The sequence below is a fragment of the Strix aluco genome, chromosome 5, assembly GCF_031877795.1.
Source record: "Strix aluco isolate bStrAlu1 chromosome 5, bStrAlu1.hap1, whole genome shotgun sequence".
In the NCBI taxonomy this organism is placed as follows: domain Eukaryota; kingdom Metazoa; phylum Chordata; class Aves; order Strigiformes; family Strigidae; genus Strix; species Strix aluco.
In genome coordinates this window covers 9,491,551-9,514,720 of record NC_133935.1, presented here as the reverse complement: position 1 = coordinate 9,514,720, position 23,170 = coordinate 9,491,551, and the positions used below count along the sequence as shown (strand labels likewise).

Sequence of the window (23,170 nt, the reverse complement as noted above, 5' to 3'; positions counted from 1 at the left end):
TGAAATTTTTGCAGTCTACAAGTTGTCAAGTAGCAAATTATCCCAGGTGAAGCCATGGCTTTCTCTTGACATTTGAAAGGGATATGAAAGCAGGTAATTCTCATGTTACAAGTCACAACCTCAGTTTCACAACCTCAAAGGAAAATTGCACTGAGTCAGGATGGCAAAGGTTTCTGTTATGGTTAACAACAGAGTAGATCAATTATTGCATTGAGAAGAAGACAAGAGGTAATCACTGGTGTATTAGGGCAAAAGTCTAGATTAATCTTGTTGTAAGTATATTCTTTAATACAGGAATCTACAGTGACTTCAGGTATAGATTGATGGGTAATAAAGGCAAAGACCATGATAATTGGTATGAAGTGAAACACTACTGAAGACAAAGAAGAATGTTTCTAGTTTGTCCCACATCTTGCAGCTCCACAGGTGACATACAGAAAACAGAAAGTTTAAAATGTATTATTTCTGTGATGTGTTTTTTTCCCAATGACCCATGCTGGTCCTGACTCCTACCATCTCAAAACATCTGCTACACAGTCATTAGTGGGACATTTGAGATCAGACAGGAAAAACAACTTATGGATCTGACAACTATGGAAGAAGGACTTTTATTTAACTCGAGCCAACCTAACTAATGGATTACATCATGGAGCAGGAGGAAGAAAAGAGCTATCTTCTGAGGACTGCTCATCTTCCATCTTAAATATTTATCTTGAGGTTTGATAAATTCTTCCAGTGGCTGTAGAGAAGGCTCAGATGACTCACTTTTATTAGATGCCTAACTTTTGGATAACTAAAGTTAGGTGAGATGTATTCAGCTCTGAAGCTATAGTGAATCACAAGACAACTTGTTTCCTCTGTATTCATTACGACAAGAGCTTTGTTCATGAAGATGTTCAGGCGAAGGCAGTCATCAGGCACTAGCATGAAAATGATGTTCATGTATTGCCAGTGCAGACCAGGAAAGCAGCATCCTAAATCTATCAGCTAGTCTCCAAATGTTAAAAATATGAAAATTGTTCAACTTTTTCTGGAACCTCTTGTGTTTACTTAGAATACTTGCAGATTGGTTGTCTTTTGACAGTGCCCTGTCCTTAATTAATGAGTTAAAGGAGAGAACCATGATCCTAAATTCAAATCACCTAATTTAAAACTTGAAAGCTTGAGTTTCATTGTTGCTGGGCACTGACAGCTCTTATCTTCAGCAGAAACTTCTGGAAAGCCAAGAAGTCTGAAAACTTGATTCTTCTGCAAAGAAATATAAGACTTTCTGCAGCCAGTGCCTAAGCTCTGCTGAATTTTCCTACTGAAAAGCCTTTCTCTGGGGTGAAGATGGAAATTTAGATGATCTTGTATAGACTTGTTGCCAGTGTTGCCAATACAGCTTATTCTGACAGATGTATTAGCAGTGCCAGTTGAAGTGTTGATGGTCCAGTATGGTGCTGCCATTCACTAGCCTGTTTCAGCAGCTGATTGCGTGGGTAAATCCAGTCTCTGTGACAATGAGAAGTGTGTGCTAAATAACGCATCATACAGCTTTGATGTATTCCCTCTCATCTGCTAACTGGCCTGTCTCCCCAGGACATGGTGGAATATGCTAAATCACTAACTACAGCATGATGGTCAAAAATAGTCTTCTCTTTCTCCTCTCTAATTAGAGGTGGCCAGTATGTGGCTTTGGAGCTGCCTGAGGCTTGTGAACTGTTTGAATACATTTGCCAAGGCAGAGCTGCTTTCCTGGCTGCAGTCTGAAGGGAGTCAGCAGAAACTCCTCATGGAGGCATTGCTGTAATTGCCTTGGGGACCCGCTTACACAACTGATTAACCCCAGCCCCATCCGGCAGTGGAGTAATGTCATGAGACCTTTTGGGAATTACTGCCATTTCCCTCCTATGAACAACCACAGCAGCTATTCTCCCCATGACTCTCTGTGCTGGGTTTGTGTGTATGGAGGGGGTTTTGGTAGCAGGGGAGGGGGCTACAGCAGTGACCCCTGTGAGAAGCTTCTCAAAAACTCCCCTGGCTCCAAATCAGACCCACCTCTGGCCAAGGCCGAGCCAGTTAGCGATGGTGGCTGCTCCTCTGCAATAACATGTTTAAGAAGGGAAACTTGAGAGGGGGTGGCGACTTTGAGGATGAGTTATAAGAAGGACACCTCTGCGAACACCGAGGTCAGTGAAAGGAAGGAGGAGGAAGGGTGGGAGGTGTGCTGGAGCAGAGAGCCCCCCTGTATCCCATGGTGAGATGTCAGGGCCACCCCCCTGCCACCCATGGAGGTCACTGGAGGAGCCGAGATTCGCCTGTGGCCTGTGGAGAACCCCCAGGACTCCATGGGAAGAAGCAGCCCCCGCTGTTGTAGTTCGGTGCTGGGAGGACTTGCAGCACGTGGAGGTGACCCACGCCAGAGCATCTCCAGAAGAATGCATCCTGTGGGGAGGACTCACGGCAGAGAAAGTTTGTGGAGGACTGTCTGCCGTGAGAGGGACTCCACGTGGAGCAGGGGAAGAATGCAGAAGAGTGATTCCCCCACCTTTGCAGGAAGAAGCATCCGACTGACTGCACTCCCATGCCCTGCCCCTGCATCACTGGGGAGGAGGTAGAAATATCGGGAACAAAGCTAAGCCGGGAAGAAAGGAGGGGTGGAGAGAGATGTTTTTAAGATACAGTAACACTTCTCACTGTCCCATTCTGTCTGTTAAGTGTCATCATTAGTGTTTTGAATTAAAGTGAGGTCCTTTTTTCTTCCCCTAACAAGCCTGTCTTTTGCCTGTGACCATAATGGGTGAGCGACCCCCTCCCTATCCTTATCTCCATTTATGAGCCTTTTGATTCATTTTTCTCCTTCCCAGTGCTGGGAGGGAAGGGGTGAGTGAACGGCTGCATGGCGCTCAGTTGCCCTCCGGGATCAAACCACTACACCCTCCAAGACATGGGGAAGGGGTCTTACAGTCTTCAGCCATATAAAGTTTTGGCTTGCAAGGTTTGTAAGCATCAGAAGAGATGATAGTTCTACTTTGGTGACAGCTTTCTAGTTAAGGAAATACCACAGTGTCAAACAACTCAAGATAATGAAATTTTAAATTATGACACTTCTTGTAGAAAAGTTATAAAGGTGTAAAATGTAGAAGCTCTGAAAATACATGGCTGGTCAAGGGGAACAGGGACCCTAATCATCTCTGTGATGCAGATGGATCATAGGAGGGCAAAACAGGAAGAGCCATTTCTTAGGCACAGCACACAGATGATCTGCTCCTGTAAGACAGGCAATAAGATAAATTTATGTTAAGCAAGCACTCATAAGCACAGTCTACTTTCTGTTGCTGGGAAGCCTGTGGCTATAGAGGGCAAAAGCTGTTCTCTGTTTTCCTGCCTATCCTATGCTATCCTCAGCACATCTTCTCCTTAGTGGGAGGCATTTGTTGGAACTTCTTTGATTTCTAGTTTCCAACTGTCACTGCAAACAGCTGGGGAATAGAGAGATTCTTCTTCTGCCTGACTCTTTTTGTAAGTTCTTCAATTAGCTGCTGGCTCTGAGGCCAGACCATACTATTTTTTCTGCAGAAACTGGCAGGGTGGCTTGTGAACATTTAAAAGGAAGGCACCTTTCCAGTAATAAAGATCCTTTTGCTCTCTTCCCTTAAAACTCAGTTGATTGAGCAGGGTTTGGGACATTTTATACTCTGTTTTTTACTGAATAGCATGTTTCCAAGTAAAAGCTGTGAGAAAAAGATTAGACTAATTTTGTTTATTTTTCTGCTCACAGATATACCAGCCAGTACCTAGCTCTTCAATAAGTTAATTCGATATTTAAATGCAGTGACTGCTTTGCAAGACTTTCCCCGACACTTTGGCTTGACTGCAGGCACTAGTTATCTGATACCCCACCTTCAGTATGTTACCTAGTTGTTGGAGGTCTGCTAATTCATATGATTTTGGGTTGTAAACACAGAATTGTGATACCACCAGCCCTTACATTAAAATTAAGTATGTGGTAGATAATTCCTTAATTTGTTTTTATTTTTATTGTAGTACCCTTTCAACAGCCCAACATCAAGAATGGAGCCCTGTCTGATGAGCAGTACTCCAAGGCTGCATCCCACACCAGTGACTCCTCGCTGGCCAGAGGTCCCGGCTGCAAACTCCTGCTACACAAGCCCATCCATGCACTCCACAAGATATGGAAATTCTAGTGATATGTACACCCCCTTGACTACGCGCAGAAATTCTGAATATGAGCACATGCAACACTTTCCTGGCTTTGCCTACATCAATGGGGAAGCCACCACAGGTTGGGCTAAATGAAAATGACTGGTATGAGCTAAGCCCATATAATTAAAAGAGTTATAAAAACTTCATGTTATGTGGGACTTTCATGGACATTCTTCAAGGGAGGAAAAGGATGGAAAAGATCCTGGGCAGATAAACGTAGTTCATAATATGGGCAGATTGCAGACGAGTATGACTGAATGTTCCTGTAGCCAACAAAGATTTTTGTGCTATTCTAGACCACTTTTTGGGCCAATCTGTGCCTTTTTTAATTCTGGCATGTGGGCCAACCCTGTGTGACGTCAGTTTGAGTGAGCCATTCTTGCCCCCCTCTTTTATTGACAAATGGTAATGAGTCTTACAAAATAAAAGTACTGGAACAGGATCTATTTATAATTTGAGTTAAAGACAGGAAATTCACCCTCAGCAAAACTCTGTCATCTGTTCTTCTTTTAAGCTCTTATTGCATTCCTTAAAAACCATTCTGCCAAGGCATCACTTACTCATATCAATTCCTCTATCTGGCTCCTTAAAAGACATGCGGTGTTGTAGGTTTCCGTTTACACCTAACTTTGTATCTTGATGCACCTTTCTGTTGATCCAGTAAGTTTGATCTTTACAAAAGAGAAGAGACATGTAGCATTGAATTATACACTGCCTTAAGTTGACTATTGTTCTTATTATATATGTATTTGTGTTAAGTTTGCACAATCTGGAAAAATCTAACTTCTCTGGTCAGTAATGACAAGGTTAAGAAGGGACTTGGGGACTGGGAAGATTTTGGATTCAGAGCCACATATGTTAAATATGATGATATGAAGCAATTATGTAAAGAAAATGACAATGCAAACATGATTATTCATTTAATTACCTATAGACAGGTATGAAACAGTTCTCTCAATTCCTTCACGTGGTGATAATTCTATATACTTCTACAAAAGCAAAATTCAAAGCTGTGCCTTTGAACTTATTCTGTACTGTGTATGTGTGGAAGAATGTATTGTATTTTGGGGAGAATTTTTCTTAGACATTTTCTGTCAAATTTGTAGCTATTTGTGAGTTTTTGTTAGATTTTATTAACATAGCTTTTTCTTCTGTATTATAAAATGCACCAAGCAATTATGGTGGACCTATTACCCTATGGGTAAGAAATAAATAAATGGAAATATGACATCAGGCATTTTAGTAATTGTTTTGTAAATAAAATCTTTGATAGCACCCAGTGTGATGATAACCATGTTTATGCCTAAAATGGACATAAGTGTTATTTGTACAGTTGTGCAAGATAAATGAGGGATTTTCACACTCAAATAAAGTTCTTGAAATTAAATAGATGCCATTTAAATTTACTTAAAATACAGAAAAATCTACAAGCCGCAAACCTTAAAAAAACTCTAAATGTGACCGTGTATGTTTTTATCCAACGAAGGACTTGAGAACACGTATGACCCACAGCAAATGCGTAGCCCTACACCTGTGCTCGCAGCTACAAACTGCTCGAGGCTGTGACTGGACAGATGACTTGGCATTGCTTGGTTGAAGCCGTGCTGCTGTGGCTCACCCCAGCCAGGGTACTCACTGCGGCAGGTAAGATCTGCTATCTTCTTTACCTGGTAACAAACGTGTTGCCACTGGAATACTGGAAATAGAAAAGTCATTTTTCCTTAGCTAAGTAAATAAAGTGGCAAAGTTCTCAGACCTTGTATATTTAACTAGTGGGTAAACTGGTGAGTGTTTGGGGTCTAAAGTAGCTAGAGGAAGGTGCTGGAAATCTGCAAGGGCTGAGGGAGGAAGGATGTTCCAGGACAAGTTTGGCAAGTGTCCAGGCTCTTAAATATTCAGCTAAGGTCCTGGTGGATTTACAAAAACATCAAGAGCCTATTTCCACCTTTAGGTACCTGATGGAAATCTTGTTTCCTGGGCTAGTGTCACAGACTTTCTGAAATTTTACCCCTCAGCTGGTGTTATTACCCAATATACTTTCACTCTTCACTTTTATTAAGGACAGTGGAGATCAGGCTTAGGCTAACTCATCTATTTTATTCAAGTTATCTTCAGGCAAAATTGTCTGCACATGAAGAAAGTAAATCATGTAAGGAAGTTTTTTTACTGGCCAGTCTTTAGCAGCTGGAGTTTTGATGTGTTTGTGACCAAAGTCCTACTTTCCATTTTGTTATTGAAGATGGTTAAATCAAAGCATTGATTCTGGCCTATTAATTATTAACAAGTATAGAAATATCTGCCTCATCAAGACTCTGAGAAATTAGTATGAGAAAGGCAGTGTCACTAGAATGGAAAAATCCACTTTCTCTTCTCCAACGAATTCCAAATCTCTGCATGGCATTGCACCTGACCAGAGCCCACTGTGACCCCATTCACTCATTCTTTCTTGCTGAAACATTGATCAGTCTCCAGTCACCTGACGGACTTATGACCATGACCTGCCAAGGTCCCTCCAAGGACCAGATGCCTTGGTGAGATGTTTGTGGGCAGAACTGACCAGTAACTCAAAGCTGGGTCTTTGGAAGGATCAGGAAGGAGGTGAACCCCAGCACCACTCAAGGGAAGCCAGAAGCACTTCCTACATTTTTTACAATAACTTGTTAAACCGAATAAAGTCTAATCCTCATTGACTGAAAGAGAGGAGAAAATGAGACTCTTTTAGTATACAAACATGCCATGTCCTTCAACACGTTTGGGGACAACTCAGTTACCTGGACTTGAAGAGCCCAGGGAGACTATTCAGGAAGGAGGATGGATATTGGACACAGTGTCAGCCCCAGAAATAATACAGACTTTCTGAGTGGAGAACTGCAACACCTTGTGCAAAGTCCTGGGAGAGGGAATATTGACCAACAGCAGCACCACAAAGCTGCTCATAACAAAGAGCCACAGAACATCATCAGCCAGAAAGGGCTTTGAAAGTCTTTTGTAAAAGAACCTCCACAGTCTTTCTTTTTTTTAATTCATTTAGAAACTTGTGTTGATGCCACAGGAGTCTGAATGTGCACTTCCAACTACCTTTGAACTGCTTCCTGATGAGGGCTTTGAAATTTAAACTGGACATTCATGGGGAGCAATGTATAGATTACTGAACACAGCTCCGCAGAGGTCACCGTCACCCATCTGCGTCAGGAGCACTGCAAGGGAAAGCAGGCCCCTTCCTCAACCACTGCAGGTCAGAACCCACCATATTAATATAAACCGCCACAGCTTTCAGGTCACAGGGGTATATACCAGGCTGTGAAGTGCAGCAGCTCATGGGAGGATGATAACCTCTGAGTAGAACGGCTGGTTAGGGGCAGGAATCTCTTAAATCATCCTAGTACAAATTGCCAAACCTGAGTCAGAGCCTGCAGCCTGTTAATTAAGCCTTTCCCTTGACCATGGTAACTGAAACTGCTGTTTCTTGCCTAGCCACATATTTATGTATATACAAAGTAAAAATGTGACTACACAAATCTTTCTGAAGCTTTTATACCACATGCCAAAATATTCAATCTGATTTTCACATTCTCTCCTTTCTTCTTTTCTTATTTTTTTAGTTGTTCACTTTCTGTCCATCTTCTCACAACAAATATACACTTTATTAAAAGTGTGATTTTTTTCATGGGCTAAAACATATAACAGAAAGTAGATGGATGTAATAGATACAATATTGTATCTAATATGTGCCACTATTATCCATTGTATGTTGTAATAGATAATTACAGCATAACTAACATAACATATATAGTATTTTTAAATAGATGTATACACACACACACACAAACATGTATGTATGCATATAAAAATCTATTACAATTCTTCAAGATTTTTCATTACCAGGTAGAAAAAAGACTCAGCGGGGGAAGAGCAGTGAGAACTCCATTCACTAGCATGAATCCTGTTTTTGTCAGGCTACCTCTTGCTGCTAAGGTCACTACCCTTTGACAAAAATGGCCTCTGACCTCCCCAGCCCCACAATTCTGTTGTGACTGACCCTGAAACCCATGAAATTCAGGGGCAGACATTGCTTTGGAAGGTTTAGATAAAGCTGACTAACATGGGAAGGGCTCATGGTATGCACCCATCTGAAAAGGTCTGGCAGTTCTTTGGTAGAGGACGCAATTTATTCTGTCCCCCTCTTTCATTGAAATCCTAATCCTTCATATGCTACCTAAAGTGGAAACTAAAACGCACTGATAATGAATAACAATGTGCCTTCAAAGGGCAGTAACAGTTTCCTAGTCTTTATTTTCTAGGTTTTTTAATTAAAAAAATTTTAATTGGCTATGTACAAGTAAAATGAGTGGTTTTCTGTGCGGTGAAGTAAATCTAAGCAGGCTTATGCCTTATTATAGAGTTGTAAATCAAACAAGCAAAGGATTATTTTTACTCGGTTTCTCTCAAAAGCTGCATTAGTATACACATGGATCTGACTCAGAAGAAATGGCTACGCACTTCAGGCTGGATTTTGTTACTCCTTGCAGTCCAACAACAGTGTTGTTCTGGTTTTGTATCTCAGTTCAACCCATTGTGGCAAGAAACCTCTAATCAGAAAATTCAGATCCTGGTTTGGGTCTGCATCTTAAACACACTGGCATATGATGACACATCCTAGCACCTGAAAAATGAAAGTTTTCTCTTCATGACCACAGAGTACCTGCTGAATTGCTGCTGAGCGAATAAATACTTCAAGGAGAGACTGACCGCAGCTTGCTCCAAAGCTTTATTATTGTGGGGTTTTGTTAGCTTCAATATATCTTTCTGCTATCTGGACAGTGAATTTTTCTAATAGAGTACCCTGAGTATGGAAATACTACATATCTTCTCAATGTAGTTTAAATCTACGGTCTTGCAAAGCACTTTAGAGACATAGCTCACCTTTGTCCTGCCACCACAGGCTCCACTGGTGCAGCCCACCCTTCCCTCCTGCCACCTCCCGAACAAAGCACGGCAGCAGTGTGGCACTGGCATCTCTCCTACGCAACACACTGGTTGCTCACACCCACATCAACACCCTCCAAAACATATATTGACCCCTCTGCAAAAGGATATGTGGGCAGTTTTGGGAAGGCAGCCATGCTGTCCCTCAGAGAGAGGGTTTTGTCTCCAAATGGAGAATTTTTGTGTACTACCACTGCTCTGGTGGGTTGGACTTCAGAAAAAGGGGTTTCTTTTGCTGCCAGACGTTATGGCGGTGCCCCACTTCAGGCAATGGACACAGATATCGCCTGCAGTGGAGGCCCAACAATGCTGGGGCCCCGCTCCCACCCTGCGCTGCCCACGGGCTCAGGCTGCCAGCGGGTGCCATTTTGTGCAGGGCCGGTGGGTGAGGGCAGGGGTGGGAGGCAGCCCCACAGCCATCACGCGCTGGTGTGTCTGCCCTGGGCTTGGAGGCAGGTGCGGTGAAGGCACCACAAAATGCTGCGGTGTGACCATTTTGCCTAAAAACTTGAGGAAAAGCCGTCAGACCGCATTTTGCCAGGCCATTCGCCTTGCGATGGGCACGGTAAAAGAGCATGGCAAGTCGCAGAGAGCACACAAACGGACAAGCCTAAGGAGGAGGGCACACGTCGGGCTGCGGTTTGTGCCACCGAGCAAACCCGAGGGCGCTCTCCCGGCCAGCGGTGCCCGCTCGGGACTCGAACGCGGGTCCCTCATCCCACCCCACCGCCCTTCCCGCCCGGCGCCGACTACAGCACCCACCGCGCCCCGCGGCACCACAGCCCCGCAGGCCCCGCCGCGCGCCGCGGTGCGGCCGCGCTTGGCATGCCGGGAGGCGTAGTCGTATCCCCGCTAGCTCCCGCAGGCGGGACTGGGCGGGAGGGCAGCCAATAGGAGGGCTCGGGGGCGCACGCGGCCGCCCCCTCCAGCCAATAGCGCGCGAGTGCTGCCTGCCAGTCGGGGGCGGTTTCCAAGGGGAGCGTTGCGTCACGTCGCGTCACGTCAGTGGGGCGCGGGGTAGGAGGTCAGGGCGCGGCGGGGCGGTGGCCGCTGCTGGCGGAGCGGAGAGCGGGCGGCGGCCGGCGGGCATGGAGCTGGGCGCGGTGCTGGAGGCCGTGGAGGGGCGCGGTGGCGCCGAGGCGGTGGAGCAGGTCCTGGCGCGGTACAACGAGGAGGTAACGGGCCGTTTTGGGGGGGCGGGCGTGCTCCTTCTCCCTCCGCGGCGCCAGCCGGCCCCTCCGCCCCCGCTCCCCCGGTGGTGTCGCCGCCCCGCCCCGCCCTCGGCAGCACCGCCGGCACCGGGCCGCGGCGGTCCCGGCCCCGCTCCCCAGGCCGGCCTGGAGGGACTCCTGCCGCTGCCCCCCGGGCTGGGCTCCGCTGCTGCTGCCGCGCCCCCCGCTAACGGCGCCGGCTGGGTGCCGGGGCGGCCCGCCCGCGTCGGCCCGCCCGCGTCCCCTGCGCGTCCCGCTCTGGTCTTCCCCGCGGGCTCTGCAGGGCACCGCGGCAGCATCGGCGTGCCGAGCGAGGGCAGTGCCTAGAGGAAAGCAGACTTGCACGGGAGCACAAAGCCAGCGGTATCGCGGGTGGATCGAGCCCGTTGTCAGGCTTGGCCCCCCGCGCCTTTTGTCTGGCCTCTCTACTTTACGTGCCTGATGTGTAGCGTAGTGGGTTGCTGGTGATCAGGCTGTAAAAAGAACTGTTCCACAGCCCAGGTTTGCCTCAGAAGTCTCAACTTGCCTGTACCTCTTGGAAGAAGCTGGACTGAACAACACAGAAGTTTCGTGGATAGCAACGTTGTGTACCTGCTCACCTCCCCGAGGCGCTGCCCTGTGTGGGCGGTCCTGTGTCCCCTGGTCTAGCTGGCCTGTGGGAGAGAGGCCTTGGCACTGCTTCGGCAGTGGCCCTGTCACCGTGCAGAGGAGCAGCTCTGCAGTGGGAGGGGGGTGTGTGTGAAATGGCCTGCCAATCCTCACTTGATTTTCTGAGTTTCTGGCCAAGCAAAGGGAAGAGGGGAGGCAGCTAAAAGCAGGGTTACAACAGGTTAAGCTGATAAGTATTAAAAGACTACCTAGTGTCTACTGCCATTACTGCCAGTGTGATAGGTGTATGCTGAGTCTACTGTCTGTGTAATAGGGAGAAGTGAAGGGATTTTTGTGGTAATGTTGGGAAGTAGAAACTGGAGTGAAGCTAGATGTTAGGTGGATTATTTTTTCTCCCCCTCATCCGGTAGGGACATTTTGACACCTAGATTTTAGTAGAGCAGTATAGTCCATCTCTAAAGATCACATCTCAACGCATCAGGTGTCTCTCCTTTGTGTAGACACTTCTGTGACTAGTACACCAGCCTCTAAAGCTGGTACTGACTTGGAGTTTGGCTTTGGATGCAATTTAAATGCAGCTGTGTTGAACTATCTGGTGAAATGTAGAAATCTGTTACAGGAACAAACATTCAGGTTTTTAGTTAAAGATTCCTAGCTCTGTGGTTAGACAAAAAGCCAAACGAATGTGGTCTGGTATATGGTTATTTTTCAGCCTCCAAGAGATGGCTTGAAGTTTGCTGTCTTACACGCAGTATGTTTTAAGTCTTAACAATGGCAGTAACTTCACTCCAACTTGAGCTTCTAGCAGAAGCTTGAGCATCAGTCTTGACATAGGCTGCCTTTGTGCACATGAAATTCAAATGCAGAGATTCATGCAGCTGCAGGGCACTTTCTCTGAAGGATTGGTAGATCTGGAGTTCATTAGACACATCTAGCTGTTTTAACTCGCTGCCGACTAAGGTACAGAGGAAGGATTCTGATTGAGGGAAACTTTTATCTCCTGTCTTTACTCTTGAAAATGACCCTTCATTAAATGTGTTCAGTCAAGAAGTGCACACAAACATCACTTCTTTATTTTGCTGTACTGGATTTTATGCCTTCTCAGCAGCTTTCCCAGATAAATTACTTAAGCCTAAGTTGAATTCTCAAGGACAGAGTGAGAGCTGGTGTGGTTTCTATTCTAGTGTTTCAAGTCTTTGAATGAAGTCGTGGAGTTAGGTGTGTAGCTAAATACTTCTTTTGAAGTGGGATGGGAGTCTTTTAATACTGTCTCAATATGACATTTCTCTTACTGTGTTTCTTGTTAAGAAGTTTGCCTTAATGTTTCTTGCATCTCTCTGTGCAGTGTGTTACTGACTCAGATATACTGCCTGTGGGCCAGCAAAGACTGGGCAGAGTGCTCCAGGTTCCAGATCTTTACCTGTGGCCAGAATGGGCTTTAGGTTTCCTTAAGTTTTTTCCAAATAACAAATTAAATATGCGTTAATTGAAGAGAAAGGATGGATTAAGTGTAGTTCTAAGGTGCAGGTGGCTATAGAATAACTGTAACGAGAGAAATTAATAGGTCTGTCCTTGTTGTTCTATGCTCTGCTGTTGCAATGATTATTCCAAATCTCTGTTCCTCCAGCACTTGGACTTCTTACTGTCACTACGTTTCTTTTATAAATTTCCAAAAGTGTTCATGTGCAAATGCAAAGGTTGCCTTCTCTTGGTTAATTGCTCATCATTTAACATTCACCTGGTTTTGGCTGGCATTTTGCTGAACTTCTGGGGTGCAATAGTTTTATTGGGAGCCCTGAAAGAGAAAGGAAAGGAATTATTTTCCTACCATCCTCAAGGATCTGACTGATATTGGTAACCCTTGATGGTAGGGTAGATGTCCAGGGCCTTTCTGTGTAATTGTGGGCTTGTGTCATGAAAGGTAAGAGACCCACTAATGTGCTATGGAAGATCACTTTTTTGGTTTTTGGTCACTTGCATGATGTAGCAAGTTGTGTATTAGAAATAATAGAAATTGAGATTTTAATTTTTTGAGAAGCTGTTCATCGTGCTTGATCATTTAGCTTGGAAGTTTTAAAAAGACATTAAAATAACTGGTATTACTGCTGTTTTCCTTGACTGACAGAATAAACTTTGTGTCATATGAGTAATATTTCAGTAATAACATACTTCAGGATACTAACATAGTAATTGAGTCTAGTTCTGTTTGAAATGTTGAACAGGAAATAAGTACTCATTGTTAGACCATGTCTATCTTGTGTTTAACTGTACCAGACAAACAAATACCTTGCTAATGTGTTTTGGAAATTGCCACAGTACCAAAACTGATAGTTTTTATAGTGAGGCTTATGATTTGTACTGGTTGTTTTCTGGGCAAGATTGTCCTATGGTTGTTCTGGTGTAGTCAAAAGCTTGTAAACAAGAACTGCTCAGGGAAGAGTCTGAGTAATAACGTATTTGTAAAACACAAGGCTATAGCTGATGTTTTTCGCTTTGTAAAGTGCCATGTGTGAGGTTGTTAACTTGCATCAGAAGCACAGCCCACAGATAAAGGCTTGCTCTGCACCAGTAGTAATTGTGAAATTGTTAGTTGGAGCCACTTACTGAAGCTCTTGGTGTTGGGTGGGATCAGGAAAGGACATGAGTTGACATGGTTATGGCCTCATTATCTGAGGCTGGTTTTAACCAGACTTCTAAAGTATAATAGTTTTGCAGGTATTACTTAGCAGCTGATGTTCATGTAACAAATGCAAACTCTTCTCTTTTTTACAGAATCGGACTATTTTCATATTTGATCCAGCAGATGAAGACAAAAGAAAGGTACGTAAAATGGGCTATCGAGCTCCGTACCTGCTCTGGTTAGAAGTATAAAAAAGTAAAAGCAGTCTCTTAACTTAGCTGCCATTGTGAAATGGTGCAAGTAGTGATTATAAAGTTCTAATTTTTGTTTCTTCAGTGCAAAAGACATAATAACTACCCATTCCCCTTTTTTTTTTTTTGAAAGAGAAGAGCAAATTCCCCTAGCAAAGCCCATCTTGAATAAAAGTAGTAACAGGAAAGCCCATAAATAATCTTGTTGGGTACAGGTTTGGGATGGTGTGGGGGAATAGAGTAAAGATACTCTTTTTTACCTACTGAAAGAAAAATTTTGCAATGCACGTTTCCATTTTCTCTCTTCTCAGCAGGTAGGAATATCACAGATGTATTTCTTGTCTATATTAGACACTTAAAGAATATTAGCGATTAAGATGAAGGGATAAGTACAGAAGGAAGCTGTGGAGCTGTAAGGGAGACAGAGCAACAGGAGCCTGTTAATCCAAAGGTAGCTGTAATCAGCAGAATGTGTACTGTGCATGTCAGGTTCCAGAGATGAGAAATGTTTGTGTGTCACAGCATGGAGCTGTACAGGTGTGTCAGGGCTTAACAGGTCCCTTGAGATCCATCCACAGCCTCACATTTAAGGCTTGGACGTTGATGATTTTTTTTCTTTTTTTTCCTGTTGTTATTTTTATGGTGTAATATGTAATGACAAGACCCTTCCTTTCTTTTCTGTAATTAGTTTTTGAGCTGATTTGCATATTTATTCAGAAAATGTTCATTAATGAATGAGGCTGTATGTTTCCGCCATTTCTGAAATAAAGCTTGAAATCAGAATTGCAAGGTTTCTGCAGGAATAGTCTGTCTCAAACTGGACATGCACTGATTCATTCCATGATTTTGTGCAAAATCTAAATATTTTCAGGTATTTTCTGGTAGAAATTCAGGTATTTTTCTGGTAGAAATGGGTGGGATGGTAAGTCTCTGTCCTTTGCATTTACAAAACCATCAGTTATGTGTACTGTAATCTTAAGTTACAATTCTTTATTACACAGATGACTCGAAGACCTCTTACCTTGGCTTTACCTATGGCTTTACTCAAAGCTGATGTTCAGTAGTGTGGTGATGGACTATGTGTCCTTTTTGATCTATGGAAGAATTCAGATGAGACCTTGATTTGGTTTTCTTACTGTGTTTGTGTTCTTCCCTCTTTCCTCCCCATTCCTTCCACCTCTTTTTACATCGAGAAAGAAAAAGTGTCTAGTCTGGAAAACTGAATGCTAAGTAGAGAACATAGGAAAAGATCAGAAGCCAAATTGGCAAAAGCTAAATAAAGACAATAAGAGTTGGGGGGATGGGAGAGTGTAGGATTTTCTCTGTGTATAGTTGGTTTTGGGTGGTTTTTTTTAACAGCTGATCAGCTGCACATGTTCGATATCCTTGGTATCTGTAAAACATTGAGCATGCTCCTTTCATCCTTCAGTTAAGGTAAAAAATAAAAATGTTTTAAATTGCAGGGTAAAATAGTTCATGTTCTTGCTAAGAGCAAACTACTGAAGCTGTCACCAAAATTAATGGGGGTTGCTCAAAGACTGCATGATGTAGCCTCATGCTAGTTCAGAAACGAGGTCCATTTTTTGTTTAGGAATACCGAAATACACTTGAGTTGGTAGCAGCAGAACTGCAAATGCTATTAGCTTAGAGTGGTTGCATTGCAAAAGAGTTTAGACAAAGGGTCACAGTCCATAATGAAGTCATGTAGTACACTTGAAGTTCAGGTATGTGGGCAAATACAGAGAGACTTAAAGATTTTGTGTTTGGTTTCTGGTGCTATTGGTAACTTGCTGTACAACCTGATGGATGTAATACATACTTCTTACCAGTCTCTTGCTGCATATGGGGTTTGTTCATGCCTAGGAGTAAATTTGCTTTCAGTTACTTACTCCAGTAAGTCATTCATGCCCATGCAAGAGTGCAAGATCAACAATAGCAATGAAACTTTTTTCTCTGCCTCACCACACTCAAATCATCATGCTTTAGGCTGTAAACTAACTAAATCAGCAGTGAGTTTGTAATACTGAATGCCAGGAGGAGGGTAGGTTGTGTCCTCTAGAAGGCAGGAAGAGAGGTAATGCTATCAAGCTTGTCTATCTGGACATAGCCACAGGATGATAAAAACCACAAGACTGTAATGTGAGATGTTACTTGTCCTGGTTGTTTTGCTTAATGATATATGTATCTGCATTGGCCTATACGATGGGTGCTCTGGATATAAATCAGTTGGCAACCTGTGTTATACTCTAAGATCTACTCAGATACCAGGTGGATCAGGTTGGTGCCATTCCTTCTTAACATGTCATATAATAATAAAAAATAGGAATTTCTGAAAGCCCGGTTTTGGTTTGTGTAAACAGTATAGAAGTTGCCAACCAGAGGTAAATGTGTTCTGGAATAGCAACTGAAATCAAGGCAGTGTGGTTGCTTCAGAGGAGCTTAACCAGCTCTTAGAAATCTAAAATATTTATTTGTTTCAACCAGCCAAGAAGTTCTTGACAGTGTTTTGCTGGAAAAGGTTGAGTCTTCAGAACTGCAGCACTTCATAGCAGCATGGCATGGTTGACACAAACAGTTGGTTCTTTAGGTCTGTGCTGGAATGAACTCCAGAAAATGAATATCTGGCAACTTGACTGGTCAGTCACCTCGGAGAGTAGCGTCAGCGGGCGTAGTGAATCCCTCTCAATGTGGTATAGTAGGCACTTCATCTTAAGCTTCACATGCCCTAATACAAAAAGGAAAGGTTTTTTTTTACAACCACTTTCTCATCATTTAATAGCTTTGTTCTCCATTATTTATACCTTGACAGGTCCAAATCCTGCTTCTGAAGTAGCAACACATTTGTGCTGTTTACAGTCTTAAAATGGTAAGAAAATCACAGCACTGTTTGTGTCCTGGAAATGTCTGTCAGTACTGATTCCCGAGTTAGCTCTGCATTCCACAGCTGGAAGGAGCTACAGCACCATTTGCCTAGATGATATAACAGAAAAAGTAAATCTGTCCAAGATAGCAAGCAAGACTGACTGCTAAAGTTGGAGGAAGATGCTGAGTTTGGGGGAGGAAGGGGAGGAAAAAAAGTAAGCAGCAGCCAAATGTAAGAATATTACTCATAAGCCATATTCTTACCTGAAATAATAAGGTCTTCATGATTGGCGTATTTCCTCTTCAACTCCTTGTTTTGTCTGCTTCACCTCTTGTAGTGCTTATAACATCTGGTTTCTACTCTACTGTCTCTGGCTTACTGTGTTGCATCAGCCCTGTAATATAAGTCTTTAAAGTCTGAGATTAGTTTTCTTAATTTATTGTTCAGATTCAATTTGAACATAATGAATCTAAAATTCAAGGCCTCCTTTAGTGGGAAGAAAATCTCCAAACCAGTCTTTTCCTCTGCATTGCTGAATGTTTTAAAGGTGTTGAAATAGATGATGGTAAATCATATCAAATGTATTGTGGGACTTTATCTCCTAATTAAATTAATGATGTGGAGAGATTCCTTAAGGCTGTGGCCTGTACCATATTTGAACTTTGGAAGGATGGAAGGAGTAAGGTATGTTGATGGAACAAGATGCTGTCACGCTCTAAATCTCAGGAGAACCTCATTATTAGATAGTGCTGTTGACACTGTGACACTTCTGGGAGGTCTGAAGGTTCCTGCAGCCACAAAGGCACAGAAATTTTCTCCCAGTAACTTCATTGCAAGCTTTTAAAGACTGTTAGTGAGTGTCCTATAAAAATATTAAGCTTAAGTGCTCCTGTGGGCACACTGTGTGGTATCTTAGTATAATTGTTGTTGTTATTGTTCTGACTTTACTGAAACCCCTTAAGGGAGTACCAGTCTGTAAGAGAAGTTACTAAGTATCCTTCATTAGTACTAAGCATTTGTTCTAATTCCCTCTGGTCCTGGCCACTCCCATCCAGTTTTTTTCAGTTTTTACATTTCTTAAGGTTTATGTCAAGCCAGTGAAACCCATCTCTCCTTTTGAAACCCTTCTTTCACCACTGGGTTACAGAGGTTATAAAGGGTTCCCCCCCCTCTCCCTGTTCAGTGGGGAGGGCAAGGAGAGTGCAGCTCTGCAGAATTTCACCTTTCACATTTCACCTGTGACTCTGAACCAGGTGTTTCTTCCACCAGTTGTGACAACACGGATTATTGTGGGTGCTCCTCACCTTACCCGCGGAGTGCTATCTAACCTAAGCTGTCACATGTTCAAACCTGTGACTTGGACCTCAGCCGTGTCAGCGCTGGCAGGCTCCTGCCAAACAGGCCAACCTCCTGCTGTTGATAAGGCTGAACAATGAAGTTTTGAAGTGAAGCGGACTGAATCCTCAAAGAATCAAAGTGTACACTTTCCCTCCCCTCCCACATCTGACAACAAAGACTAGGCAAAAACTGAGCATGGCCTTTTCAGTGGAGGTTGTCTAATTGTCCCATTATTCAGCACAGTTGATTATAAATGTTGTCTTGACTTCCAGAGAAAATATTAATGTTGGGCTTACTTTCTTACTGCCTTGGATGCTTAACTTTGAAACCTAATAGCAGAACAAAACAATTATTCTATTCTTCTAATGCCATTCCTATAGCAGAAATGATCAGCCAGTGTTCTTATTCAGCAATTCCAAGTTATGCCTCTTTGCTCATAGAATCTTATCTCTAACTTGCCAGAAACATAGTTTCTCTTTTGTTTTCTGAAACGCTGATTTGCACAGTCTACTGAAAATATAAGAAACATACAAAATGCTTGATTTTTGCCTTATGAGATGGAGAGAGACTTGTGTTTTAAGAAAAGCTTCTGAATAACTTTGAGAGCCACAGAAACGTAAGAGTTGTTGTAGTTGTAAAACTTCATGTGCAGTTTACTGTGGTTACTACTAACGTTCCTTTCATCTACCTGAAAATGGGATAGAGTCTGCTATGAATCTTAAAGTTTGTAGTGAAGTAGAAGGTAAGTTTGAGGAATAGGTAGCAGTACGGATGGAGTAAGCAACAGTAGACCTATATGACCTTTTGGGTAAATACAGTTCCTTGTGAACTTTGTGTTTGGCACTACGGTTGCTTTAACCATTCTCACCACTGAACAGCTGCAGAACTAGGTTGAATTAAATTAAGAATGTACTTCTCTTGAACCCCTAGAGACAATTTAATTAAAATTGAAATTTGAAAATTATGAAAAACATGGGTCAGAAGACAAAGTGAACTAGAGGGACTTAAGCCAGTGCAGGAGAAGGAAAGTATGACCTGGTACCACTTGCGATGTTCCCATTCTCCCAACTAGATGGTGTGTTCTGGCACATAATACTTGATAGGCCAAAGACACAGGGGCTTCTGGTTCACCCATGCTAAAAGAGCGAGCAATCACTCACTGTTAGCTCTGTGACTTTTCTTCCCAGCTATTAAAGAACAATGAGGAGGACTCATTTGATTTTTGTGGACAGTTCTTTAAAAAGCTTGATTTTTTTTAAGCCTAAGAAGTGTAGTAAGAATTCCATAAGTCTGACATACTCATATTGCTCCCCATGTGCTACTATCACTTGCTGTTCCATCAAGATGTATTTATGCCTTGAAATATACAAAGAAGTCTTATGAACATTGATCATGAGAAATAAGTGAAGGTGCTACAAAACCAAGCACACCTCATATGTTCTGCTGTTCTAGAATTTCTGCTCTTGATGGACTTTTCTGGCAATTTTGTTACTAACGTGCTCCATCACTGAGGAAGGTGGAAAATGGGAGCAGCATGTATTTCCTGACAAGAAGTTGGGTTTTTTCCCCTTGTTTTAATGTAAAGTTGATTGCTAAGAAGCATACCTCTCCTGGTACTTACAGCATCTATGGCATAATTCAAAAATAAAGGCACAGAAAATAGATAAAAGTATGCACTCTATTTCTGTAGTGTTTAGCAGGACCCTTGTTGTTTACCTTTGAATTATAGCTTTTCAAGCACTGAAGAATATGTGTCTAAATTAAATGCTATATTCAGTAAAGCAGTGGTGTTTGCTTGGATTAGAATACTTGCAGAATGGGGACTATATTCTCTTGTTCCTGCTCTAGTCTGAAGGCCTGTATAAGTAAAGAGAATGATTTGCCAAAGAGGAAGAAGCAAATAAAGGGGAATTGTCTCCTTTTCTCACCAAGACATTTATTACTCTGGTGTTGAGAAGCTATAGTAAATTCGGCTGACATAATGTAGCTAAAGTTTAGTGGTCTGTGAATTGAAAAAAGTGACTCTAGGTCAGGTGTGCTTTCTAACAATCTTCAAGCACAAAGGGAGGAGATGGAAAAGGACCTCACATGCAGGTGCCCCAGGACCAAAGAGCAAGCTCAAGGAAGTACCCTGTTTTTCACAAGCACCTAGTTTCCCCAGCTGAGGTTGAGTCCTGAAAATATAAGCATCTGCTAATAAGCACTTAGAGTGCTGTCCTGCCCTCCCCCCCCCCCCCATCTAATCAGACTGTAAAAAAAGATGACAAAAGAAAATGGAAGTTAAGAGGTGATGCCCTTTTGCCAGAGCCATACAATAGGTCTGTGGCTGAGCAGGGAAGAAAATGCAGGTCTCTTGTATCTCAGGATATTGCTTTTTCCATAGGACTGTGTTGCTTCTTAGCATCAAGCGTTTATGCTATTAGGATAAAGGACCAAACTGGATTCATATTTTACTCGTCAAGACAAGATGACAAGTCAGTGTTTCTGGGCTTCCTGTTTTAACATGCAATAAAATTTTAAAATATTTTACTATTACTCACACTGCAGAGTGAACAAAAGCAATGGTGTGTGTTGCTCTGTCCTTACCTCACTATTAGCATGAAAGCAGAGAATTCTTGAATTTTGGAGATGTGAATGTATTTTACAATTAAGAAAAAGTTTAAAAAGACTAGAAACAGCCTTGATTCTGTGGAAAAGTACATGAAAAATGCTTTTTGCTGTAGCATGCCTGATGAAAGTCAAACCCCCTTCTGCATGTTGAAAGGATAGGACTCAAAAAACAATTAAATTTGTACAGTAATTTAGGGGATAGCAATAAATCCATGAAACTAGGACAATCATCATATATTTTGTGAAAGGGGAGGGGGGTACCTTGCTGTCTGAATTCTTTCACTTGCTTTCATTTCCAACCAAATAAATAACATCTGTGCCCATTAGTTTATGCCATGCTAATGGCCTACAGGGCAGTAGAAAAAGCACCACCTAAAGAAAATGAAAAGGGTAATAATGCTTTATGTGGTCACATCCTTCCCTGTTTCTCTTCTCCCTGTGCATCACTCCTCTCACACTGTCAAGGAGAAAGCAGAAAATGTGCTGTATGGCATTTGGTTTTAGTTGTCTCCAAGGCAGTTTCCTAACAGGATGAGTTTTGTTTCCTTGCTTCAAAACTTTCCATGGATAACTCCTCAACTATAATCAGATGCTCTGGTTTTTCCTAAGCTCCTGTTGGCACTCAAGATCAGCCAGCAGTGGTTCAGATTTTGGCAGTATTGCAAGCGGTAGTATTGTAACAATGCAGGTTCCTTTAAAATCACTCTTGATGGCTCACCAGGGTCTAACTCCAGAGAACTTTGTCAGCAGTTTCTATGTGTTTTTCACTTATGTGAGTCTTGCATCTTAAAAAAATTGTATTTTGCTGCAATGGCTACGAAGCTTAGTAACCTGTTCTTAAGTGTGTGATGGCTTAGTTGTTAATATGGTATGCATAAGACTGTATAATTAATGCTTTTAAACATAAACTCTGGCCTTGCTTATATTGTGAAATTTTTATACAGCCCAGGCCTCAGGAGCATATAGGAAATGAAGCACTTTACAAGCACACCTATGGTTTTTTTGTTGTAAGTAGGTTGCTAAATCTCAAAAAAATGTGTGTTCTATTTAGTATCTGTCTTTAGTACAGCTGTTCAGAGTTAAGAATCTTCTGTTGCTGCATTTCACTAAAACTTGAAGCTATGAGATGATGGTTTTTATAATCTTTAATTAAATTGCAAGGATAGTCTTCAAATGTATGGAGTGAGGGTTAGGCTTCCACCTCCCATGGCAAGTCAGTGGTGCCCTTTGGGATCTCCCCTGCAGTGCTTTTGACATTTTGCAGTGACACTTCCATAGCAGCCAGGTGGGTGCAACTTATGGGGAAAAAAAAAAAAAATCTGTCTGAATTTGGAAGGATTGGTCTCTTTGTAGTCAAATGAGTGTTCAGGTTTTGTTGGACTGAGATTAAAGACCAGAGCGCCAGATGCAAGATGTGTATAGGCTCTGCTGCTAACAAAAATGAGTGGAAACTCCCCTTAATTTCAGTGGATATTGATTGGATCAGATAATTTATGAAGTGATCCTTGGTATTTAAAGTCCTAGAAGTAACCTTCAGCACCATTAATGAAATATCAGATATATTTTTGTGCTGTATTTATTTACTGATAAGGCAGTCTGTCTGGCCCAGTATGTCTTTGAAGTGTTCATTCAGCATCTTGGTTTGGGAAAGGCTGGTAACTTGGCTTCTTGTGTGGTTAATGTGGTACTGCTACACAGTTCCTGAAGAGAGGGAGAGTCCAGCTGGTGAACCAGCTGTTGAATTTGGGTAAATTATTACAGACCACCTCATAACAGCTGGTGTCAACAAGGAAGACTATAACTGCTAAGTCTAATAGAAATGTACTTAAATGGAAGAGAGTAAAATGGCCTTTTCCTGGAATTCTCTGAACTGTTCATTCAGTTCTGTGTTACTCCTCAAAACCAAACAGGCTTCACAACTGTTGCTTCAGCTTGCAAAGCAAAGTTAATTGTATGGAAAACTCTTAACAACAGAAACAAAATTCTTGTAAGAAGTTGAGCTGTGACCAGGTAAATTTGACTGTGGATCTAGACTAGTCATTTTTTGTTTCCTGGGCATTTTTTAAAAAATTCTTCAAAGGTGCCACCTTCAGAAACCTTTAGTGCAGGTCTAGCATAGTATGCTCAAGTCAGGGGCTTGTACAGGTCTGTGGGAGCAGTGTTAGGTTAATGTTGAAGAACTCTGAAAACTCTGTACTTGGGTATCTATTTCCAGGTACCTGTCTGTGAAATTCCCACAGTAAGTACCTGTATGCCTGTACAGGTGGTCAGATGTGAGTTTTATACTGTTACAGTGTCAGTAATATTCCGATGAAGATTTCTCATGTTGCCTGTGTGATAGTAAGAGGTGGAGCTCACTCTTTGTTTTCAAACTTTTACTAGATTAATCTAGTCAGAGCTGTGGAGATGTAGTCAAGATCTTGATTGTCTGGGTGGTGCTTTTGGGTGGGCTTCACCCCAGGACAAATATACT

At 42.5% G+C, this 23,170-nt stretch overlaps 2 protein-coding genes across 8 annotated transcripts in view; both read left to right on the top strand.

Annotated features, from left to right (window-relative positions):
* Positions 1-5,596, top strand: part of RFX4 (regulatory factor X4) — a 98,284-nt gene extending 92,688 nt beyond the window's left edge. For all 5 annotated transcript variants that reach the window (XM_074825322.1, XM_074825317.1, XM_074825316.1 and 2 more), the window contains one exon: positions 4,030-5,596. In XM_074825322.1, coding sequence (XP_074681423.1) covers positions 4,030-4,302 — 273 coding nt within the window. In that variant the 3' untranslated portion in view covers positions 4,303-5,596. The remainder of the gene's footprint in view (positions 1-4,029) is intronic.
* A 4,618-nt stretch (positions 5,597-10,214) lies between these two features.
* The window catches only part of RIC8B (RIC8 guanine nucleotide exchange factor B), a 37,212-nt gene continuing 24,256 nt past the window's right edge, over positions 10,215-23,170 (top strand). For 2 of the 3 annotated variants that reach the window (XM_074825841.1, XM_074825842.1), the window contains exons 1-2: positions 10,215-10,370; positions 13,788-13,835. In XM_074825841.1, coding sequence (XP_074681942.1) covers positions 10,284-10,370; positions 13,788-13,835 — 135 coding nt within the window. In that variant the 5' untranslated portion in view covers positions 10,215-10,283. Of the gene's footprint in view, positions 10,371-13,787; positions 13,836-16,695; positions 16,753-23,170 lie in introns of all 3 variants that reach the window. The other variant, XM_074825843.1, reaches the window with a different exon arrangement.